At 36.6% G+C, this 18149-nt stretch overlaps 11 protein-coding genes across 11 annotated transcripts, besides 2 other annotated features; 7 read left to right on the top strand and 4 right to left on the bottom strand.

Moving 5' to 3' along the window:
• Positions 1–159: 159 nt before the first annotated feature.
• On the top strand, positions 160–1749 carry BEWA_006330 (kelch domain-containing protein; the record flags this gene model as incomplete). Its single annotated transcript, XM_004830833.1, has 1 exon — positions 160–1749. One exon carries the CDS (start codon positions 160–162, stop codon positions 1747–1749), a length of 1590 nt encoding a protein of 529 aa, XP_004830890.1.
• A 506-nt stretch (positions 1750–2255) lies between these two features.
• BEWA_006320 (hypothetical protein) lies at positions 2256–6146 on the top strand (the record flags this gene model as incomplete). The annotated part of the gene is made up of 1 exon (XM_004830832.1): positions 2256–6146. One exon carries the CDS (start codon positions 2256–2258, stop codon positions 6144–6146), a length of 3891 nt encoding a protein of 1296 aa, XP_004830889.1.
• Positions 6147–6322: 176 nt separating this feature from the next.
• Positions 6323–6359: a sequence feature (AT_rich).
• Positions 6360–6534: 175 nt separating this feature from the next.
• Positions 6535–8895, top strand: BEWA_006310 (hypothetical protein; the record flags this gene model as incomplete). The annotated part of the gene is made up of 10 exons (XM_004830831.1): positions 6535–6722; positions 6763–6983; positions 7017–7305; positions 7343–7498; positions 7531–7693; positions 7727–7822; positions 7856–8193; positions 8228–8502; positions 8537–8760; positions 8794–8895. The coding sequence occupies 10 exons, from the start codon at positions 6535–6537 to the stop codon at positions 8893–8895; spliced, it is 2052 nt and encodes a 683-aa protein (XP_004830888.1).
• Positions 7504–7529: a sequence feature (AT_rich).
• Position 8896: 1 nt separating the features above from the next.
• On the bottom strand, positions 8897–9751 carry BEWA_006300 (hypothetical protein; the record flags this gene model as incomplete). Its single annotated transcript, XM_004830830.1, has 1 exon — positions 8897–9751. One exon carries the CDS (start codon positions 9749–9751, stop codon positions 8897–8899), a length of 855 nt encoding a protein of 284 aa, XP_004830887.1.
• Positions 9752–10233: 482 nt separating this feature from the next.
• Positions 10234–10606, top strand: BEWA_006290 (ubiquinol-cytochrome c reductase hinge, putative; the record flags this gene model as incomplete). The annotated part of the gene is made up of 3 exons (XM_004830829.1): positions 10234–10380; positions 10423–10533; positions 10574–10606. 3 exons carry the CDS (start codon positions 10234–10236, stop codon positions 10604–10606), a joined length of 291 nt encoding a protein of 96 aa, XP_004830886.1.
• A 40-nt stretch (positions 10607–10646) lies between these two features.
• On the bottom strand, positions 10647–12379 carry BEWA_006280 (pre-mRNA processing factor 3 PRP3 domain-containing protein; the record flags this gene model as incomplete). The annotated part of the gene is made up of 2 exons (XM_004830828.1): positions 11924–12379; positions 10647–11882 (listed from the first exon to the last, which is right to left on the bottom strand). The coding sequence occupies exons 1-2, from the start codon at positions 12326–12328 to the stop codon at positions 10647–10649; spliced, it is 1641 nt and encodes a 546-aa protein (XP_004830885.1). The 5' UTR covers positions 12329–12379.
• A 455-nt stretch (positions 12380–12834) lies between these two features.
• On the top strand, positions 12835–13578 carry BEWA_006270 (HORMA domain-containing protein; the record flags this gene model as incomplete). Its single annotated transcript, XM_004830827.1, has 3 exons — positions 12835–13053; positions 13098–13322; positions 13357–13578. 3 exons carry the CDS (start codon positions 12835–12837, stop codon positions 13576–13578), a joined length of 666 nt encoding a protein of 221 aa, XP_004830884.1.
• A 25-nt stretch (positions 13579–13603) lies between these two features.
• BEWA_006260 (hypothetical protein) lies at positions 13604–14234 on the top strand (the record flags this gene model as incomplete). Its single annotated transcript, XM_004830826.1, has 4 exons — positions 13604–13697; positions 13731–13850; positions 13907–13924; positions 13957–14234. The coding sequence occupies 4 exons, from the start codon at positions 13604–13606 to the stop codon at positions 14232–14234; spliced, it is 510 nt and encodes a 169-aa protein (XP_004830883.1).
• A 98-nt stretch (positions 14235–14332) lies between these two features.
• BEWA_006250 (small nuclear ribonucleoprotein gar1, putative) lies at positions 14333–15164 on the bottom strand. The gene is made up of 4 exons (XM_004830825.1): positions 15027–15164; positions 14916–14954; positions 14728–14879; positions 14333–14688 (listed from the first exon to the last, which is right to left on the bottom strand). Exons 1-4 carry the CDS (start codon positions 15100–15102, stop codon positions 14416–14418), a joined length of 540 nt encoding a protein of 179 aa, XP_004830882.1. The 5' UTR covers positions 15103–15164; the 3' UTR covers positions 14333–14415.
• Positions 15165–15215: 51 nt separating this feature from the next.
• On the top strand, positions 15216–16233 carry BEWA_006240 (ribosomal RNA methyltransferase, putative; the record flags this gene model as incomplete). The annotated part of the gene is made up of 6 exons (XM_004830824.1): positions 15216–15427; positions 15463–15654; positions 15689–15781; positions 15832–15930; positions 15966–16078; positions 16113–16233. Exons 1-6 carry the CDS (start codon positions 15332–15334, stop codon positions 16231–16233), a joined length of 714 nt encoding a protein of 237 aa, XP_004830881.1. The 5' UTR covers positions 15216–15331.
• Positions 16234–16283: 50 nt separating this feature from the next.
• On the bottom strand, positions 16284–17750 carry BEWA_006230 (hypothetical protein; the record flags this gene model as incomplete). The annotated part of the gene is made up of 1 exon (XM_004830823.1): positions 16284–17750. The coding sequence occupies one exon, from the start codon at positions 17748–17750 to the stop codon at positions 16284–16286; it is 1467 nt and encodes a 488-aa protein (XP_004830880.1).
• Positions 17751–18149: the final 399 nt, after the last annotated feature.

Here is an 18149-nt window from a genome sequence, read left to right as displayed (position 1 = left end):
GTGCAACTGCTTTTGAACAAATTGTACATTTTTCCGTATATAAAGTGGCTAGGCACACTATTTGTTTGCGGTAATGTAGAATCTCATGGCCCTTATCACTTTCACTGCTCATTTTTGTTGAAGCAAAGGTTATTGTGATTGCACTTTAAACTGGAGGAAATGTCCAATTACACACGGTTAACTCATACAGAATTATCCGCTATACCAGGGGCTCCATCTCCCCGGGCAGCACACACTTGCGATGCCGTGGGAAACTTTTTGATTGTATTCGGAGGATGGTCCGGAAAAGTTGCTTTAGGTGATGCCTATGCCTATCATACGAAGAAGAGACGTTGGTATGGATTAAATTTATGTTTGGATTTGAATCCAAACATATCTAGTTCTTCAAAGAAGCGTCCAAAGTTGACACCATCATCATTGATTCGTAATAACCACGTTTCATCAGTTCACAATAATGAACTATATATTCACGCAGGACATGATGGCAATCAGTGGTTGTCTGATATGTATGCTTTAGATGTGAGTTTTTTGGAGGATAGTGTATCTGGATTACAGTTTGGCCAGCTCGTTGACATCCCTGTTCGTTATGTGGATGCAATAGGTAAAGTTCCATCGAAACGTGCTTGCCATAGTATGACACGTGTGGGTGACTGCTTCTATACCTTTGGTGGATACGATGGTAGCCAATGCTTTAATGACTTGGAAGTTTTCGACCCGTCAATTAGTACATGGTCTAAGTTGAGCAAGCCGCATGGTAAAAAACCTCCCGCAAGGAATGCACACACCATGGTATCTGATGGACGGAATTTGTTTTTGATCGGTGGTCACAGCGGCTCTGTTCATTTTGACGACGTTTACACATATACTATTAGTAGCCACACTTGGACAAAAGTGAAATTGGATGGTTTTATTCCCCCACCTGTTCGTGGTCATTCTACTGCATTCTATCATCAAGAAGTATACATGTTTGGTGGTTTTAACGGTGACGAACCCTTCAACACGTTCTACGTGTACAACCTTCGGAGTTGCACATGGGGAATACAGGATGTATATTATGAATCCAGTTCCATATCTAAGCGCCAAAGATGTTCTATGGTACAGGTTGGGGATTCGTTGTATATTTTTGGAGGATTTAATGGAAAGCACTGGCTAAATGATTTACACACTATAAAGTATCAATCAATACAAGCTTCCCATTCTGATGATTCTTTGGCCGCTCTTGCCAAAAATTTGGGCCAGTTCATGAATAACTCACGCTTTTCTGATGTATCTATATCTGCTGCTGGTAAGGAGATTCCTGCACACAGCGTCATACTTGCAGCAAATTCTACTTACTTTCATGATTTACTCACAAAGGAGGATCCTCCCAGTGTTATTGAATTGAATGGATGGTCTCTTGATGCTGTAATGAAGTTGGTAGAATTCATATATACCTCGAAAATAGATGATTTCAGTAGCAATAATCACTATCGTATTTGTGAAGTACTAGGGCTTGCAGATAGTTGCAATTTAGATAAACTAAAGTCCATGTGCGAAGAGTTGCTTGTGCCAAAAATCGATATTGACAATGCCTGCTACTTGTTAAAATCATCAAAGTTGTACAACGCTGATTATTTGCGTCAATGTTGCTTTGACTTCATATCTGAAAACGCGGCGGATGTGATGTTAACTCCTGGTTTTGAGGAGCTGTCTTCAGTACCATCTCTTGTCATGGAGTTGGCCAAATTGTCAATCAACAAGACCGCGTAATTATAGAACTCATGTAATGCTACTTTAATTCCATATAAACAGTTTCATACACAATTATATGTTATAATTGTCACTAAAGTTTTGATTTGTATACACACCTCTTGCTGTGCTGTTGTCCGGGGCTGCTGTCGTGCCTGACTCGCGGTCCCTTTCGTCATACATTTATTATTTGTACATTAAATGCTTTAATATATTATATATTAGACTTTTTAGTTTTTAATATACTGGTATTATAATCATAAAAGTCGTTGTCATTGAATGTGTAGATTTATAATCGCCGCATTACTACGTTTCACAAATTATACGGGGTATAACCACAATTTTGGTGGTTTAATTTGAATTATTATAAGAGTGATATTAGCACTCTTGGATTTGTACAGTTTAAAGAATTTTAGTTTACTTGGATCGGGACGTCAGTGTCTACAAGTTTGTCAGATTCTGCCAAATTATATTTTATTTACGCTTGAAATGTCATAGTGTTAAGGAGTAATCGGTCCCCGTGAAGGATGTCTACAGATACACTGTTGAATGGGTTTCGTGTGTACAAAGATTACAAGAGCAAGGATTCTTATTATAGGGATTTTCGTAGAAGAAAGCGCGATTTAGATGTAATTGAGAATAGGTTTGCGGGCCTATTAGGATATGAAAACAATGCTCCAAATTATACTACACCTCCTGGAGTTTCCATCTCTCTTAGGTCTGAATGCTATGCCCTATTTAATTCCTTATCCTCTGATCCGGAGTTACTGGCTCAGTTTAGAAAGCTGATTAGCGATTCTTTGGTAATTGATGGACCTGTAACAGACAAACCCTTCAAACTTCAAGACAATGGTGATAACTTGGTATCATTACTACGTTTTCTTTTTAATACACTCTCACAAAAGTATGAAGAAGCAAGTAATTTAAAGGATGCGGTGACAGCATTAAAAGAGGAGCAGTTAGAACTGAGTCAATGCCTTTTAGATTCATACGAGGTTAACAATTTGCAAACTAGAATAGCTCTATTGACTGATGAAAAATTGAATCTTAGTAATACTGTCTTACAGTTACACAAAGAATATGGTTTAGATGCTAAAAATCATGAAGAATCTCTTTTATATGATTTAAACAATCTAAGCACTGCTTATCAACGTCTCTACGACGAGTATGCAAATCTTGAGCACGAACTTTATTCTGCAAATTTAAAAAACGATTATTTATCTAAAAGGCTCTTTGATGTAGAGTCATATCTTTCCATGCAGTATTTTATAAATGGCTTATATCCACCAGAGTTTGAGCAGATCCATGCTGACATGTCCGATATTCCAGATACAGATTCTTTAGAATGTTGTTCTGATAGTCGATTAGATGACTACACAGAAATTGATATATTTGCAGCTGATGACAGAGATTCAAAAGGTTTCCTTGAAGCGTTTAGATTTTACAAATCTGGTATTGTGGAAAATGATGAGTCACAAATTAATCCTCCTATTTTTAATTCTGATGATAAATACAACGACTTAGTAAGGAAATTAGATGAGTATAAAAAGGAGAACCAGGTCCTACGTATAGAAAATGAGACATTAAGTAGTCAAAAATACAGTACTGATGAGATATTGAGGCAGAATAACGCAGCTATCTCTGGTTTTGCTACGATTGGTCAACTACTTCATCAGATTACAATTTCTATAGAAAACTTGAGTGATTTAGAACATTCAGGACATGCTCACACTGTCGCAAAAACTTACATTACACAGAGTGAAGACAAGCTAAATGTTTTGGAATACGAAAATAAGGCATTTAAAGCAAAGTTGATGGAGCTATACGAAGATCTACACAGAGAATCTTCATCCAACTTTTCACTACAAAGGCAGCTCTCCCAAACTAAGATGGAATTGGACCATGCAAAAGAGGCATTTTTCAATCTAGAAAACCTAAATGTTGTCATATTACGCAATGAAGAAGAATTAAATTTGTTAAAATCAAACAAAGAATTATACCTGGAACAGTTGAATAGCATGCAAAATGAGGCTGCACATCTTAATGAAGAAAAACACACATTGGTTCTGAAGTTGAGGACATTCGAAGCAATGAATGAATCAAGTATGACAGAATGTGGAGTTTTGAGAGAAGAAATAGCTCAACTCAGGGCGATTGTGAATGGCCACTTTCCTTCTAATCACGGAATACGAGACAAACTATCAAAACTAGAATTGGAAAGTAACTGCAAATTACTCGAAGATAAGCTTTCTAGATCTAGGATTGAAGCTTCTAACTTGCATAATACAAATGGACAATTACTGTTTTCCATGATGGAATTGAGAAGAGAACTGGAAAGAGAGCGTTACGAGAATGTCTATTACTCCAAGCAGATATCGTCATACATTGCCAATGAAAGCAAGATAAGAATACAACTCGATCATTATACTAACCAGATTGAGAGTTTGACAGCATCATTGGAGACTACTAATGAGTTGCTAAATTCCAGATCCGCGGAGCTGTCCGCTGCCGCGGATAAGATTTTTGAAAAGGACCGCCAAATTTTGAGTTTTGAAGCTCGGATTGATATGATTTTATCATTTTATACAAAAATCATAGATATAATCAATCAGGCAACACCAACAAAACTTTCTGATACATCTCTTAGTATTTTGGAGTTATCACAGTTTGATACCACCTATTATAATAATCTTTTTGAAACAATACAACGGGTATCTATAAAAGTGAATGATAATTTTGATCAAAATTCGTTATCCAAAGGGCTAAATCAAGCAAGTCAAAAGATATATAACATTCTAAACTTTAATTATATAACATCGACATTGGCAATATCGCTATGCAAGGAGCTCCATAAAAGAGATGGAAGCCACATAAATACAACTAAGAAGGATAATATAATTTTAAGCACCAAGGAACTAGCAGAAATTGATACTATAAAGATGGAATATGTTTCCAAAATTAGTGAACTAGAGGCTCAAATACGTGAGCTACAGCATTTGAACAAACAGAATCAAAAATTTACATGGGAGAATTCCATACAAAGAATTACAGAAAAATACGAAAAGTCATCGGAGGAACTAAAGTTTATGTTGAAAGAGTGCAATAATTTGATAAATTTGAATGAAATGGCCCTAGAATCTCTTCGAAAGGACAATGCACGTCTACTGTCTGACCATACCAATGCTGCAAATGTAATAATAGAGTATCAGGATAGGCTTAATTCTAATATAAACGAGCGTAACGTATTAAAAGAAGTTTTATACTCTATTATTCCTGAATCTCTAAGGGAAGTTTGCGACAAGGATGACCCAATAGGTAATATTAAAGCACTCGATAAATACATAGAGTCAATGAAATTAGATAGAAATATGGTCATTAATGATGACATTCCTAGACGTCAAAATACAGTTTTAGATTATAAAAACAGGGAGAACAATGATGATTACATTTTATCCAACTACAAGGATAACATCAATCGTCAAAATATTGTTATTGATGAACTTGTTTCTAATGTGGATTATTACTATAGATTTATAAGAGACAACATACAAAGTCAAATAAAGGAAATATCTGACTATACAGATGGTGAAACGGACCTTGAAAGTCCCTTGAATGTAACGGGAAAATTTTCAGATGATACAATTTATGACAATGGATCTGATTACTCTGATTCGGACTATGACTATACAAATGCCGACGACATTTCTCAAAAGCATACGAAATATTTTGAAATTATAATAAAATTGTTGGACAGGTTGAAATACGCATATAGTATGATTTTACCTAAAAAGATTTCAGATGTGAACATTGAAGAAAAATTCGGTCTATCTGCTCCTGGGGACATGAAAATCATACGCCACTTCTCGCAATTATGCCATATTCTCAAGGAAATAACACACGGTACTCCAAGACAGTTCCACCTGGATGATATAGTTTATCAAATGGAAACATTGCCAACAAGCACGGATTCATTGGATAAGAAAAACCGACTTTGGACCAAATGTATTGGTACTATTATTTCTATAGCTACAGAAGTTTTGGCTAGCAAGTCAAAAGAACAACATTCTGAGCTAGAGGAGGCACTTTTGAGATATGATCTTACAAAAAAGTCATTGGAAGAGATTCAGGCGCTATCTCAGATTCAAAACAAGGAACTCAAAAAGAGAAATACTGACATTCATGAAATGGAAGGAAGGATTGAAGAACTACAAACGTATTGCCGCAAAATTGAATCCGAATTGGAGAATTCAAAGGATGCGAATGATAGGGACAGTTGCTTGGATAAGCAGAAGGACATACGTGCATGTATAAAGCAAATAGAAAAGCTAGAAACAATCATAATAGAACTTGAAGAAGTAAATGGATTATTAAATCAGCAACTAGAAAGCTCCAAGATAGAAATGTATGTGTGTATTTAACTAAACATTATATTTACAGAAGTAGACTGAATTCGACCATAGAAGATCAAAATAAACGAATATGTTCGTTAAGTAGCAGAGCTTCTGGGCGAGGGTAGGTTGTTTATGAACCTAGCAAGTTTATATAGGGATCAATCGCAGCGATATAGATTCTGACATAGACACTCCAAGATGAGTATATAAAATGATATTTAATAATGTTAAATATTTATACACATGTTCATATAATCGCAGAATTCCCTATGTTCAGCTACGAGGGTTCTCCGATTCGCTAGCTCGTTTAGGCGAGGGGAAGGCGTCATGGAGAAACCTACTGAGCAAAGATCCATCTCAAGTTAGGCTTTTGTCTTTTGAGGATGTGTTAAGTGCATCAAGAGATTTCGCTGAGATGGCGAAAGCATCCAGATTGAGAGTTAAACAAGCAAAAGACTTCAACTCTAGGATCTTGTCTTACGTCAAGGATAATAGTTTAGAGAAACGTAGCCTAACAGTAAACGAATGTTTAGAGCTTTTTGAATTGCAAACCACATCGCTTTTGGACAGGAACATGTTTACCTTTGCCTCTCACATATTCTCGTATGATGAAATAAAATTGCTACTAAACACGAATATATAGGTTAATTAAGGCTAAGTATAAAGATAAAAATTCTTCTGTGCTAGAGAACAGCGACCTTGATGTTGCATTAAGGATTTTACTTAAACTAAGTAAATGTGATATTTACTACCCAGAGCTCATGAATTTCGTATCTAAGGATATATCTCAGCTCACTATTCCACAGTTACTGGACTTTATTTTTCTATCTAATCAGGGTAAACTCAGATCAAAACATCATTTAGGTTTGCCTTTTCGTTCTATCAACATTTAAACAGATAAAGCCTATACACACTGCCTTCATCGTATAAATGAGCTTGAATTTGACGAGTTTTTGAAGGTTTTATACTATTTCAGCTATTACGCACAAGAATACAAAAATATATTTTTGTCACACATAGACAAAATGCAGAATAATTTGTCTAGATTATCGGAAGAAGATATGGTAATGCTTTTGAATGTCTCCAAACTCTTATATCAACATGATGGTTCCACTACACTTCGTGATCTTGTAGTAAGTCATATTAATCATAACATAGATTCTTATGATGGGAATTTCCTCATGAGGTTAGATTTGTATCTAAGGAAAATGACATTAAAATAGAGCGGTATCAGAAATCTCTAGAGGTGCCAGAACAAAGACTTCTGCTAGACTCCTCCAATATGTAACAACTAGAGATTATATTACTGAGGAATTTCAAACCTGTCAAATCGCTACATTGATAAATTTCATGACGTCGATAGTTTATTGGAGAAGAGGGTATGTATATTTATATTTATATTATAATTTAGAATACAACTACTTACTAACATACTAAACACTTTGGCCCTTCGCATCGCAGAAATTGCAAAGAACAAGAACATTGGAATTTGGTCAGATATCTATAATAACATTTACATCACTGGGTGGTTTTCCCTTGAATTTATGAGGGCTGGAATGAGCAATATAGTGATGGTATGATTATAAACTATTATAATATCGATGTAGGAAGAGGTTTTGCTGCATCAGGGTTCTCCATATAGTGTTTTAAAGGTCCTTCAGGCGTTCCATAAAGTGCGTTTTTTTCACTATGAATCCTACCTGGTTAGTACAGTCTGAAAATATACTCCCATTTAGAAGTTATTGCATTATCTCGATTTCAATTCAGAGAGTTTACAATCTAAGCCAAATTTTATATTGTATATTGTTTTTGCCGCAGCCGATGCAAATATTTTTGTGGAGTCATTATATAGAAAGTCTTTTGATCTTCTAGAAACCACTCTTGGTGATTTGGAATTAGATGCACCAGATTCAATTTTAAAGATGCAAGAAAAGTTAGTTTACATAGATATGAAACACCACCTTAGATATATTTGGCCTCGCGATCTTATAATATTTTCTTGGTCATTTGCTGTGATGGAACTACACAAAACGAGAGACCTGTCTAAACTTTTGAGAATTCTATTATTACCACAGTTAGTTTTATTACTCTAAAGAATAAACTTTCAGGATATATTCTATGGATATGATGTTATCTGATGTTTTGATGACACTGGAAGTAGCTGAGGCCCTTTCAGTTGACAATGTAGAGCCAGAACTCTGTAAAAGGATCTTTGAAACATATGGTGAAAAGATGAGGGAGCTAGAACATATGAGTGAGGATTCCAACATTGCTGCAAACACTAGACCAGCTCTTGGGGACAAATTTGGAACAAAATACCTTGATTCAGATTCCCAAATCAATTTTCAAAAGGCTCGTTATCGTATTGCAAGAAATGTTAAAGGTATCTATAACTACACTATGAACTAAAATCACAGAAACCATGCATTTTTTGGGGAGGGATGATTTAGTCACAGGGATTCTTGCTCATAAGAATTCCCCGTACGTAATCGACATATGTTTAGTCAAAGAATCGAAAAAGGGGATACTTCTTTTAGGTGGGAGAGAACTAATGCGCAACCACTACGATGGGAGGTGGACTGTAACAGACACCGGTTCTTCTAGGCTCAAAAGGAGAGTATTCCAGAACTCCGGGTGGAGGGTATGTAATGTGTATACATATAAAGTGTTATAGACCGTTGATTTGAATTGCACAGAATGGGCAAAGTGTAAAACGTCCAAAGAGAAAAGGAGCTATGCCAAGAAGATTATAGACGAACTTTATTCTATCAAATGAACTAATTGCACCCTTCAATTTCTCTTCTTACACATTCGTCCAGTACGTTCTCCATAATATACATGTACGTTGGGAGATCAAGTGAAACTAGCATCGCATATAATTCGGAGATATCATACTCCCTATTGTTCTCTATGTTCCATTGTATATTGTTAAAGCCACTCGGCCAAGCGCAATCTGCTGAAAATATTACCCTTCCGTATGGATCAGAAGTGGTTGACTCTTCCTGAGAGTTGGGGGTATTGCCCTCTGGATCATCTGTTGAATAGCCACTACCATAGTATGAGGTATCTGTATAATTTGAGAGACTAGTGGTGTGTGAATTGGCATTTGTAACCTTACCAAGGTGCTCATCGGTGTCGAAATCTTGGATATAACTGTCATTAAGTAACATTTCAATTTCATCAATCTCCTTTTGCATATCACCAGAGTGTACTTCGTTTATAGTAAAATCAACTCTTTGGCGGTTTTGATCTCTCGTTGGTGTGCAAGGCCTTTCAGTAGAACTTGTAACAGACGTTTCCCCCAAACTTTTATTTGTTTGCGTATTTGTAGTCAGTTCTATCGTATTAGCGATAGGTTCTCCATTTGCAACGAGTGTGTCTGGTACAGATACTCCCTGTCTAGGATGCTCCGGGGCTGACCTCACATCTGGAGACCTGGGAGTGGAGCCATATCTTCTCCCAGATACCTCAAACCTAGGTGTATCTTCAAAAGAAGAGGTACTGTCACAATCGCTTGAACAGCAGGAGCTGCTATACGAGGAATCACAAGCGCATTCCCCACAGGAACAGCTAGAATCAGAGTCTATAGAGTTAGACCTTTTGCGATAATAATCGTAATATACACGAGGCATTTATCTGTAGAAATATGGAACAGACAATGGCGGACCATACCTATCCGATCAAGACAAGTGTCATTTATGCTCAGAGGTGCTACACAATGGTAACCAGTTTGTTACTAGGATGTGTCGTTTTTTTTTAAACGAGGATGATGTGGAGGGAAATGTGTAGAGTGAACTTTCAGATATACGGAGGTGCTCATAAAGCGGATGATTTTACTGCATATTGCTAGCATTTGTTTCTAGAACTGTGCCGGTGTCCGTAAGAATGTCATAACCTAGCGACTTCTTCCTTTTATAGTGGGTACGCTGCTGAGTAACTCTGACATCCTAAGCATGCTTTACGACGTTTCTACTGTCATTTGTGATACATATGATAATTCCGAAACGAATTGTACCATAGATAACATATATTTTATGTCTAATGGGCCTCTGGTCCTGCGGTGTGGAGTCTCTTAGAGGGTGGCGATCTTCACTCAGTTTATACTTCTCACAATATGGCATATCCATATCGTCCTCATTTTTTTTTAAAATGCCCAGATTATATACCTCCTACTAGTGAGGAAGATGCACAAATCGATCCTCGCGTGAAGCTGGAGCCTGCATGTAATGAAAAGTGCAAAAAGTACACGAAATTGTACGATGTATGTTTTATATTGTTTTCTTCTGATTATAATTAAATGTAGGAGTGCGTCGAGAGAGTTACAGAGTACAACAAGCACAACGCTGGCTCGTTAAGCGGACCCGGTCATTGTTTGGGTCAACATTATGATGTGGTAGAATGCGTGGATAAATGCGTAAGTTTAATAAAATTATCAGAAAACATACACCATACAGCTCGCGAAAGATTTGTTTCGGCATCTAAAATAGAATATTTTAACACTGGAACGAATGATTTGTTCCATATACTTTAAATATCGTCAAGTGGATCTCTATACTTCTGTACCATCTCAAAATAGTGCAGAGCTTTGAATTGCTTGAGTAGTTCCACGATTTCTTCGTCACATTCAACCGGATAGACACTCCAATGAGGAAAGTTTCGCTTCTTGACGCTGCCTACCCAGACATGCTTGCAAAAGTTATCATCAGTTTTTTGTAGGTTAACTATATCACTTTGCAATTCATAGTCATCCCATTTAATCCTCCTCATTAGTAGCTTCGTGTACCTCTTTATCGACAGCTTGCTTCCCTCTACAACTACAAATGCAGGGCCATTGTTGACCAAAACACAGCAACCAGTCAGATGAAATTGCTGCGCATTTTTGTCTACTTTGAATAGCAATCTTGGATTTGCCAAGGATTTTAGGGTAAACAATGCAGCTTCAATATCTTCGTGTTTACCCAACTGCCATTTTTTAGCATGTTTTTTGGATCTTTGTTCTGGTGTCAGTTTTCTCTCTTCATTCCGTTTTTCATGGTTGCGCAAGCGTTCTTCCATTTGCTCCCTGACTTGTTTCTCAACTTTGGATGGATCTGCCACGGACTGATCTTTTAAGACCCGCATCAAGTTGGAAAGCTTAAGTTTAGGAGGAGGTGGAGGAAGGATACCTATACGAATTTTGTCTTGTATTTTTTTCAGGCGTTCTTGCCGTTTAAGCCTACGCAAGCGTTTCCTTTCCTTTTTGGTCAGTATAATTTCAGGTATCTGATTGGGCTTTTTCTTTTTACCATCTAGTTTACATGGGTGTTCGATATATGTTGTGAATTTTTTGTCATTTATAACGCATTCCTCTGGGTCAATATTAACAAGGAATTGGTGCTTTTTTGCATTCGCTGTCTTAAACGGATCTTCTCCGTTCTTCAATAGTATTACTCCGCGATCCCACCATTCAAGTGACGGTTCTTCATCATCCCAAGAATCTTTCTTCTCTAGTTTCAACCCCTTCTTTATTGGAATAAGATTAGGGTTAATGCTTGATAAATCTTCGGTTACCTCACCAACGCTAATTCCTTTTTCCTCTGCTATACTTAGTTTCAGTCGCGCATTTGATCGTTGGTCCTGTTGTTCCAAAACTAGTTTCTTTTGCATAGCCAAGTTATTTTTGTTCAATCCGTAGGCTTTTTGCTCCTGTTGCCTTTGAAGTTGTCTTTCCTGCTTTATGTATGTACCAGGTTCTACAAAATTGAATGCGGCGCGTTTCCTTTTCTGTTAAGAGTTATAAAATGTATTTAATATAGAAGAGATACCTTGATTGTATTTAGGGTTGGATCCATGTACTGTGTTCGTTCGGCCTTTTCAGCTATTTTCGCCGATTTTTCAACAACTTCCTTCTTCTGCTTCTCAAGTGTCAAATTACGATTAATCTTCAAGGTGCTATGAATAATTGGCTTTTGCTTTAGCACATTTCCTGATTCATCAAGAACTTGACCTAGACTGTCTAGCAATAATGGTCTTATACCCAAATTTGCCGTAGTTGGCAATAGTTTTTTGGTAAGATTAATCTTTTTAAGGTGTTCTTGAATCTGTTTTTGTACTTGTTCGGCCTTTTTAGCCTTTTCCAAGGCATCTTTTGCAGCCATAACGCTCATCGCCACTTTAGATGAAGAAGCAGATGGATTTTCTACGAAGAAAGGATTAATAAGTATAAACATTATTGTACCTTCTGAAGACACTTTACGCCGAGATTTGTGCTCCCTCTCCTAAACAAAGCATATAAATTATAAATATAACATCCATACATCATCATAGCGATGCCTTCTTCTCCTATCACCATCGTCAGCCATTATAAATGTTATTCTATAAGAAACGTTGCCATTAGAGTGAAAGTATATAAATACTACGCCAGTTAGGATCCCACGTTTACCATACACCAGGAATTTCGCACATTAAACCGTTTTACCAAAGCAAAACTCCACAGAAGCACAAAAATCGTATAAAATATGTTTTCCTCTCTATTTTCTCCTTCCCAACCCATACACCTTTCAGAATTTTCCTTTATTTTTAGACACCGTTGACAATATCACATTTGTAGATATTATATGTTTCTAGGTACTACACATATATACTTAGCTGTAACTATTATATGTTAACAATTGTACATTGATTAATATAATCCATATAGAGGATTGTCTCCAGTTTTCGTAGTATGTTGATAACAATGGAAGGAATAAATCCAGTAGAATCCAAGAATGTTATCAAAAACTTTCTGAAAATGGGTGTATCTGCCATTGCATACCTCAGGAATCTTTTTGCGGAATCTATATTTGAGGATGCCACAATCGCCGGGTTACCATTGAAACGGCTTACACGAGCGACTCCAGAGTCATCAGCCCTGATAGATTGGATTGATTGTGGAATATATGATGCACTGGGAAAGGTACGAATTGAATCCATTGTGCATTTATCTACTAAATATTATAGGAATACCTAAAGGCTCTTGCAATAACCATACATGACAACAAGGATGTCCCCTTGGAATCATACAATTTTTCATTTAACTATGATGTGGAAAATACAGAATGCGGGAATTCTGAAGATAATAACTTAATTCAGGTTTTTGTCTCTGAAGGAACAGGAGCAAATGAAAAGAACTCTGTTGGAACACTTACAGTTAACAAGGATCAAATTAAAACGCAAACAATTCAGGTATATTTAATGAAATTTGAGATATTCCACCAAGGTTTTGAGAGACCTGATACTTCTAATCCAATCGTTATCTCCTCTCCCTGAAAACAGATTTATTTCAATGAAGCTTCTTTACTACGATGCGAAAGTTCCAAAAGGATATGAACCACCATTTTTTAGACAAGCTACTGCTACTGAAAGGGCCGTGCAGGATCATTCCAATATTAAGCAAGATATAGGAATGGTGAGAAAGCACCTTAGCCTTTCAAATATATGAATAGTTAATGACTGGGTACCATAAAATGGTTATGGAAATAAACACCGTTTGTTCCATTGATGAATATTCTACCAATTTTAAAACGGTTACGAATGATATGAATTTGAACTACGAGACAGGTACTTTTGGACATTTCCCTATTTTTTGATCAGAACCAAATCAAGACGAATCTGCAGAAGTTTACAGGATGTGTGGTAGCAAAAGTCTACCAAAAAAGCAGATTAATACTACCGTGTTGGATAATATTCCATATGATGAAATTGAAAACATAGGTATTTACAGATCTATTCACAATTAATTTATATACAATTTATTAACCCATCCCTAGAAACACCCTCGTATTTTGGTAAGATCATTATAGATTTAAAATAGTTATAGGTAAAGGAACAAAGAAAAAGAAGAGGTTTGGAGTTCAGCATGTGCCATATTTCTCAATTAGTTTGGTGAAGGAGGTTGTGCCATATGAAAGATTAGCTACTACAAGGGTTAGAGTCGAATTTATTGTCATAAACTCCAATCAGAACAAAGAAATAATCGACTCTTTGCTTAAGAAAGCACAAGAGTTTACGAAGAAAACTAGATTTATTGATCAAAAATCAATTTCCACAGGATTAGGAATAGATGTTATCTTATCGAAAGTTATACTTAAAAAGTAAGAGCCTATTTACAACTTTAATAGTAACAGGATGATAGAATTAGGATATGTGGACAGCAAATGTACAAAAAACAAGGGATACGCGTAAGTTCAACAGATATGCAAGAAATAATTATACAGGAGCAAATATTACACCTCGCCAAGATTACACAACGAAAACTAATTTCTGTAGGATACATTGACTAGAATGATGTACCACGCCCTCTCATCATAGTTCCTCGTATAGCTTTAGAATTTCCTCTATTCAGTCGGAAGCCTCCTCTTCCAACGCCCTTTGTAAACTGTTTCCCTTTGTTAACGGGTATCTTCTTTTTGGCAGTTTTATCAGCGCCTTGTTTTGCGGCTCCTGGTAAAAAGCGAGCCATTGGCAGAGTTTGCACAGGGTCCAGGTATAGCTTTGAATTCTCCTCAAATGACTTTGCCTTTACTCCTTCGCTGAGTTTTACGGAACAGTACTGAACATTGGTGTAATGGTACAAATTGTTATAACATACATAGTCATCTAGAGGACCAAAGATCTCATCGATTTTTCCGATTTCTTGCTTGTTACTCAAGAAGATTCTTGCATTGAAGTATGGAACTTGCTCAGTAAGAGTACATTTTATTACTAATTCGTCTTCACAAGCGTGCGATACAGTTCCTACCTCTGTAACGAGTTATATTCATGTTATGTCACAAATACCGATAATTTTATCTGGTTCTCCTAGGAATTGCGATTGTCCTAAAAGTTTTTGTAATAGTTAACATGATTAAGGTTGACATACGGTACGAATACGATATATATAAAACTTACCACCTCCTCTCCCACGGTTATTAAATTTACCTCCTCTTTTGGCACCCCTACCACCGAATCCACCTCTATCTAACATATTAGAATATTAGTTATTACAACTAGACCAAAAATTGGATTTAGTTGGCAAATTTTGGTTCTGAGTGCTTCGAAGATTCCTTTAGCATGGGGAAGCGAGAAGATTTGTATTTTGAATTATATTTTGGGATTCTTCTTATATTTACCTTCAGTCGATGTAAAATATTAAATTTGAACATATACATGGGAAATGACTGATATGTGTTACTGTCCTTCCGCTGAAATCTATAATGGTTACATTTAAGCTGCGGAATAAGGCCACTAGTCACTCTGCAGAATGGGTCAGAAGGCAAATAACAGATAGATACGTTATACAGAAGCAAATTGTATGAACTATACACCAACATTTCACAATATACAGGACAATTATCGCAGCAGAGCAGCTTACAAACTAATCGAACTAGACGATAAATATTTTATTTTCAAGAAGAATCAGACTATCGTTGAATTAGGTTGTTATCCTGGAGGATGGGCTCAGGTTGCGCTCGATAGAGCTCTCTGCGGAGCATCCTCTTCTCGTGTTATAGGTATAGACAAGATACAAATAGACCCCGTAAGTTTATTGCTCACCAACTAATCATTCATAGATACCCAATTACACATTTATAAAGGGGGACATAAATGACGAGATCACACAGTCAAAGCTATTGGCGACCCTGGATAACGCAAAAGCAGATGTGGTATGTCTAATGACTTTGTCTCGCGAATTTATCATCATCTACATGCATAGGTTCTTAGCGACTTGGCTCCAAATTGTACTGGTATCAAACATGATGATCATTTAAACTCCGCCGAACTCTGCCTGCAAGCGGGATCACTAATGGAAAGGGTATGAGAACTATGGTCTTCACAGAAATATAATAGATAATCGCTGTTGGTGGCTGTTTCGTTGTTAAAATATTCATGGGTAGCCAGTTAGATAATTATAAGACGTATCTGCGTAGTCTTTTTAGCTCAGTAAATTCAGCAAAGCCAAAGTTTGTTCATTTTTATTTTAATAAAAACCTATAGGGCTTGTAGAGCCGAATCTAAAGAAATGTACTTTGTATGCAGAGACTTTATGGGAATGCGGGATATTAGGGGAGATGTTCAAACTCAAGGAAGCTTTTATCCAAAGGAAGGGAGACTATAGCGTGTACAATTTACCACGTATAATTTTAACCAGTCTATAAACTTTAAATATTAACCATTAAATTGTATATTTCCAGTGATAATCTTGTTTATAGGCACTATATATGCATCAACAAGCCATTTTGCATTGTTGTTATCTCCAGATTCATGTTCCTGCACAACAGGTAACTTCCTTATATAGAACCAACTATGATCTTCTGAAAAGAAACATGTGGTGTCTCTATAAATATCCTTATACTCATCCTTTATTTTGAAATGATGGTTTCCCTTATGATGCTGCATGTTGAGTGGTTTTTCGGGTTCGCATAATTCGTTCTCCTTAGGACTACCGCTTAGAAGCCAAGGTATGCTAGCAACGAAACCAAGTTTTATGTCCCCAAATGTGTATGGTCCACTAGAATATACCTTAAGATTGCTAGATAACTCCTCAATTGATACTTTTTTTGGAATGTCGTGCTTGCTGATTTTAACTACACCGGAGCACTCTTTGTTGTGAGAACACTTTGCGTTGGCATATGTGAGATAAGATTGGATCGCTTCGCATATGTTATTTGAAATGACAGGTTTATATTCTTTAGCAGTGCCCAAAGTAATATGTGTACAGTGATGATCTTCCACCATTACTGAATTTCCATTTTCACATTTTTTAATTAAGCTACCTACTCTGCTACCACAGAGACCATGCTCCTCAGAAACAAATGGAACCTTTTCGAGCAAGCTGAATGTTTTAAAGTCCTTGGCTGGAATACTTACTATCGATTTGCCAAGTGAAACGATGGCTAACAGTACTACGCCGGGAACAAGCACCAGATAATGCATTTTTACGGGAACCAAACTAGGCTCTTCTTGGTCATTCTTAACTTGTACATTTTTGCAGCACATGGGAAATCCATGTCTGGGTTCCACGTGTTCAACCTTTTCAGTGTGTGCATCCTCAAACAAGAATGGAATCTTGTAGAATTTTTTGTAGAATAGTGCTACAGCAAATTCATAAGGTGTCAAATTATCCAGCATAACCCTGTAGTTAGGGTCTAATTTATCTAACTGTTCCTTTATCCACTGTGCGTCCTTTTCCTTCTCTTCAGGTGTTTTCTTAACTTTTCCAAAAAAATAGAGTGTAATGTGATGACTGTCTTGCAGACGTATTGAGGAGCAATTTTCTTCTGCTATGCTAATATTTTTGTGGATAGTCGAGGATTCACATGTTTCACAATGTTCAGTGAACTCGTGGCCAAAGAGTGGAGAGCATATTGGTAACCATTCTTTGTTCACACGGTTGATAGAATCCAAAAACGAAGCACTCTCATCATCACTTATTTTCACGGATATTCCAGCGAAAAGAGGAGATACAGGTTTATCAGAGTTTGTCATTATTCCCATACCGTTGCTTGTGACAGTTTCACCTTCCAGGGCGTGTCTAATATAGTTTTGCAATGCCTCAGAAATACTTTTTCCAGACCCGTATCCACTCTTGTTATCTTTGCTGCATAGACTAAAGCTATCTGAACTCTGATGCATTCTAGTAATCTAGTGCACACCCGTCAGTGGTAACAATGAAAATAGAAATTGGGCCAATAAGAAGGTAAAATATGAGCTGAACGTGTCTATAGAGAGTAGATAAGGGGACGTGATATCTTCTAATAACTTCTCTTTTGGTCGTATACCGCGGAACATTTTCTATCATCACAAAACCAAACAAACTTTCACTTCGTTAATCATATAGTATTTTTCCAGTATTAGTACCAGTTTGTCAGAGAAATAAATCCACAGAGATAGAGTGTCTCTATAATGGGTTATACTCCGCCTTAGTATGTGATCCTAGGCGCGGATTTTCTCAATGTTATATTTTCACGTTCAAATTTAAAATTTATATTCCGTAGTTGGCCGATTAGTTTACACATTACCTATATACCATAG

The sequence above is a fragment of the Theileria equi genome, chromosome 3, assembly GCF_000342415.1.
Source record: "Theileria equi strain WA chromosome 3, complete sequence".
In the NCBI taxonomy this organism is placed as follows: Eukaryota; Apicomplexa; class Aconoidasida; order Piroplasmida; family Theileriidae; genus Theileria; species Theileria equi.
The sequence above is the reverse complement of the archived record's forward strand: the minus strand, read 5'-3'. Positions and strand labels throughout refer to the sequence as shown.